This window comes from Rhinolophus sinicus, linkage group LG15 (assembly GCF_036562045.2).
Source record: "Rhinolophus sinicus isolate RSC01 linkage group LG15, ASM3656204v1, whole genome shotgun sequence".
NCBI lineage: Eukaryota > Metazoa > Chordata > Mammalia > Chiroptera > Rhinolophidae > Rhinolophus > Rhinolophus sinicus.
Window position 1 is genome coordinate 49,024,957 of NC_133764.1, and position 5,437 is coordinate 49,030,393.

At 39.8% G+C, this 5,437-nt stretch overlaps 1 protein-coding gene across 3 annotated transcripts in view; it reads right to left on the reverse strand.

Moving 5' to 3' along the window:
- Positions 1-5,437, reverse strand: part of BRCA1 (BRCA1 DNA repair associated) — a 51,498-nt gene that overhangs the window by 45,695 nt on the left and 366 nt on the right. For 2 of the 3 annotated variants that reach the window (XM_019747814.2, XM_074320266.1), the window contains exon 2: positions 4,428-4,526. In XM_019747814.2, coding sequence (XP_019603373.2) covers positions 4,428-4,507 — 80 coding nt within the window. In that variant the 5' untranslated portion in view covers positions 4,508-4,526. The remainder of the gene's footprint in view (positions 1-4,427; positions 4,527-5,437) is intronic. The other variant, XM_074320267.1, reaches the window with a different exon arrangement.

Sequence of the window (5,437 nt, forward strand, 5' to 3'; positions counted from 1 at the left end):
CTCAGTAAAAGAGAAATTGGATTTAGCTATGATACCAGATGGCTTTGATTCTCACCACTGACTCAATTCTAAAATAATTATATTTCAGTATGGTAATTATAAGCCAAACTATACAAACATACTGTAAACAAACTTCAAACTGATGAAAACTCCAGTATGTAAAAAGGTCATGACTGTTGAAGCAAAAGCTTCAAGAGGGAATGGGAATGAAAAGACAAAAATTAAAATGTTCCTCTTCTAGGTTCTGATGAGAGTAAATGTTTACTATAATAGTGACTCAAATATTTTAAACACTTTTCAACCCAGACAATATTTTAGACCCACCGTATGTCTGCATTTCAATCTTCCAAAATGGGTGATTGGAAAAAGAATCTAGGTTGGGTTCCAAAAACAACTACCCACCAGGATACATATTTTTAAAAACTCTTCTGAAAGTCAAAATTTTTATATAGTTATGTGTAAAAAGTTAGAAAGAACCACCAATTATCAGAAATAAATGTCAACAGCAACTTAGAAGCCAACAGAAGGAATTTTCGCTCTAGAGTCCCTGAAGAAATCTTCCCTATAGCTACCATAAGTAGCACTGTTTCCAGTCACAATCAGGAATCATTTAAGACATGACAGTAAATTATACTGTTCTGTGAACTGGTAAAAAAAAAAAAAAAAAAAAAAAAAAGTGAAGTAGCTATGATTCCCACCCTAAAACTTTCCATTTAAATGAGTTTAAGGTTTAACAATGACTAGGTTGCAGTTTTAGTTTAAAAACTTAAGTTGGGGCTGGTCCGGTGGCTCGGGCGGTTGGAGCTCCATGTTCCTAACTCCGAAGGCTGCCGGTTCGATTCCCACATGGGCCAGTGGGCTCTCAACCACAAGGTTGTTGGTTTGACTCCCGCAAGGGATGGTGGGCTGTGCCCCCTGCAACTAGCGGTGGCAACTGGACCTGGAGCTGAGCTGCGCCCTCCACAACTAAGATTGGAAGAGCAACAACTTGAAGCTGGGCAGCACCCTCCACAGCTGAGATTGGGGGGACAATAACTTGACTTGGAAAAAAGGCCTGGAAGTGCACACTGTTCCCCAATAAAATCCTGTTCCCCTTCCCCAATAAAATCTTTTTTTAAAAAAACAAAAAAACAACAACAAAAAAAAACAAAACTTAAGTCTATTTCCAATAGAAAACAGATTTTAAAAAAATAAGTTGTACAATACAAAATATTTGACTGAAATGAAAATCTAACATTAACTTTCACTTTGCATTTTTAATTTTTATGTATCTGAGTTTCTTAATTGATGGTTTAATTTGCTTGAATGAGAAAGAACATTACATTTTTATGACTGAGTTCTGTGGAAATGTAAAATAAATGGACCCAAGTGCCACACTATGGAGGACTTTTTGATCATTCTTTCTGATTATCATGAATAAGTTCAATGCTTCTTCAAAAGCAATTTTCCCCCCAATTGCCATTTCTTGCTTTTCTGCCTCTGATGTTTCATAAAGTAGGCTGTAAATCTCATTTAGCTCTTGTTTTTGTTTGGCTGAAATGTTGAGGGGCAAGGGAGAGGAGGGTTACTTGTAAATCTTGCATCTCTTTAAGTTGAAAACACAACTTGCATTTTCTTTAATCTTATTTACTTGACTCCAAATATGAAAAACAACTTCCATGACGCACAAAGGAAGATTTACTTAAATTTACTCTCCTGTATTGAAGGTAAGGAGCAATAGGTGCAGCTTTCCAATTTGTTTTTTCAATGGGACCCACCATTAACCATCACCATATTAAAAACCATTAAACTATCAAAGAACCAAATTAGTTTATTATTTAATAACGTCAACAAATGTTTACCAAGTGGCTACTATGTCCCAAGTACTGTTCTAACTCCTGAGGATACATAAGTAAACAATACAAATGAAAACCTCTGCAAGAAACAAAACAAAAAAAAACCTCTGCCATCATGGAGTTTATATTCTGCGGGGATAGAGAAAAGGGATGTTATATAGAGAGAGAACGTCAGATAGTAATAAGAGTTATAGAGATGAATAAAACAGGCAAAGGGCATAAGCAGTATGCTGGGGGTGGGGGAGTTACAATTTGAAATAGGGTTGTCTGCCTCTTTGGAAAGGTGGTATTTTAATCAAGATTGCAAGCCATGAAATTATTGAGGGAAGAACATTCTAGGCAAAAGAAATGATATGGGAGAGCTCCCTCACTACAAAAGTTTTAAGCCTCCCTCACTATAGAAATTTTAAGTCTCCTTTTCCTTAGTTTCTTAGCTCTTTAGCCTGGGGATTTGATTACTCTTCTAATCAGTTCTGAGTCCTAGACTAAAGATTGCTCCTAGTCTGAATCACAGGATGTCTCTCACCCCTGCCTCAAATGACTACCTAAAAGCCTGTGACTTCCCAACATCCCCCAAGCCATTCCCGACCTAACTCTCGGCCATCCCAGAAACCACATAGGTTTTAACATTGCCCCAGGCCAGTACACTTGCTGATTGTAATCACTGAAGCCTAAAGTTCTTTCCAACCCATTCTGGGCACAGCTCCGGGACAATTGATGCCACCTAAATGACTGGTTGAATGGCCACAGTCTGTATAGAGCTAACAGATTAATTAAAATCTATTTTTCCTCATCAGGGGCCTTGGGGATGCAGAGGATACCCCAGCAAGTTTGCCAGTTCCAACCAAATAAGCCAACACGGTCTTCCAGGCAGATCCAGAGACCCCTTCCTCTTGTCTGAGATCAGATAGGGCCAGAGTTCTGTGAATCCCCCAATAGGTAGGGACAGCTCTACACTCCTGCCCAGCAGAAAGCAGATACAGAAGAACAGACCTCCTGTCCCTCAACTTCCCATAGACATTTTATGGGGATCAAGTCTCTCAAGGGAAAAACAAGGCAGGCAGAGATAGGCATCGGGTCTCTACATTACCGCCCAAAAGAATTCCCCTTTGTCCGAAACTTCCCTTTTCCATGGTAAACAAATGGGTAGTAGATACCCAACTAGATTAAACCAGCCACTCACACCTGCGCAGTTTAAAAAAGATGAGGTAATAGCTTCTTGCCAATCACAGGTGTCAATCAGGTGGTCCCACGCCCAGAAAGAAACAGTCCATTTGAGAGAAAAAGATAAAAACCACCAAGGCTGCATTTGTCAGGGCCCTTGAGCCATTCTCTACTGCTTGGGTCTGCTTCTATTTCTTTGAAGTGTACTGTCTCTTCTAATGAACTACTCTTTCACCACTTTATTTCTGTGTCTCATTCAATTCTTTGCTCGAGACGCCAAGAACCTGGACATCGTGCCGAGAAGGACTCACTCTCCGGTAACAGAAACAGCAAGCATAAAAATTCAGGCGGGAGAAAATGCTGCAGATATGAAGAACAGTTAAGAGGCCAAAATGATCAGAGTAAAGAGAATAAGAGGGGAAAGGACAGGCAATAATTCTTCCAAATTTCCTTTCTGGCTTTTCACCAAGAGATTGAGGTATGGTTTTTAATTTATTTTGTAGATTTGAGATACCACAGAGATCATCTAGTGACTGCTTGAGGAGGTTCATAACCTTTGTTGTGCTGTGTATCCCCTTTGGCAGCTGGTGAAGCTCATGAACCACCTCCTCGAAGTAATGTTTTTAAATGCGTAAAATAAAAAAATATAAAATTATATAAGAAACTGATTATATTGAAATACAGTTATATTCATAGGTCTCCACGAGTTGTGGAAGGCTGGCACATTAAGAGCTGAATACAAACAAGAGAACCTTCCAGGGTAATAGAAATGGTCTATATCTTGAGTGGGTTACAGACATATATATTTGTCAAAACTCATAGACTTGCACACTTAAGATCTCTGCATTTCACTATATGTAAATTACACGTCAAATTTTTAGCGAATATTCTGGTCCCCTCTTTATTTTACAGATGAAGACAAACAGGCTCACTCAAAAAGCCAGAGACTTGCTAAAGGCTTTGAGGACTTGCACTATTATTTAAATACACAAGGCTAGTTTCAAAGGTTCTCCCGGAGACCTACCCACTCACGAGCACCAATCATCCCTGATTTTCTTTGCCTTATTAAGTATGTCCATTCCAAGAGATCCAGCTGGTTTTAGAGCTGGATGAAAAATTCAAGTGCCACTTAATCCAAACCAGATCCCTGCCCCAATGTAGAATCAATCAAAATAATTTGTGAACTGGGAAAGATAGGGGGCTGTGTATGCTGAGGCGGTAGAAAGGGGAGGGGAGAAATAGAATGGAGAAAAAGGATTAATTTTCTATATTCTTAAATCTCTTCAGTTAAAAAAAAGCAGCAACTTTAATAGCCTTCTCTTAACAGACATTTTAATTTTTTTCTCCTTATTGCATAAGGTCAATTCTACTCATTTGCATAGGATACAATCATATAAGAAAGAATCTCAAATTATTCTGTTGACTCACCAGATTGGACACTCTAAGATTTTCTGCATAGCATTAAGGACATTTTGTACTTCTTCAACTCGATCCACACATAAATCCATTTCTTCCTGTTACAACAAACTTTAACACATAAACTTAAATGTATGTATATCAATAAATCACTTTAAAATATTTATAAAAACCGCGTAGTTTCATTAAGTGCCATTTCAAAACAAGAAATTTAAAATTGGAGTGCTTTAGAATTATACCAACCATAGAACTAACGATAAAAGCTTAATTTTTTTTAATTCGAAGGTTTTTTGGTAATTAAGACCATTTAAATTATGTTTTTTCACATAGAACCTCCAACCACTTCCTTTTGGTGTTTTCCTTTCTCCATGCAAGAGAAAGCCTTAGTGGGGTGACTAGGTGAATGGTGGTAGCCTCAGATTTCTCCAATCATCCTGGCCATTTTCTTTTTCTTGCTTAAAACCAAAATCAACACCAACCAAGGCTCCCCACCCTTGTCTTTCCCCAGCGTTAACCAGTGGCCTGCATTCATCTCAGGATCTTCAGGTACATCCATGCCAGCAGCATCTGTGACTACTGACGCCCCTCTGGTCCCTTCTCAGAAACGCATGTGAATCCAGTTCTCAAGAGCTATATCCCTCCAGCAAAATTCTGTCTCCTCCTCTTCCCAGACACATTCCTGCCCGGTTCTTACTCAGATTCCCTTTCTCACATACACCAGCGTATTATGATGTCCGCCTCAAGACATATTCCAGTACCTATCAGGATTCCCCCATGGACACATCCAGCCACCACCACCCCTTATCCTTGGTGCCTCCCTCCACCCCGCGACCCACAAAGTGCACCCCTCTCCCCACGATTTCCCCTGATGTCTTAGGCTTCCCCTCCGCCCGCCCCTGCCAGATAACACCAACCTTGCTCTCCTTTAGAGGTCCCCTCTCCCCCACTCACTCTACACCTGTTTCTCATCTGTCCCCCGAAGTATCCCTGGGGTCCCTTTCCTTTCCCCAGGGCTTTCTCAC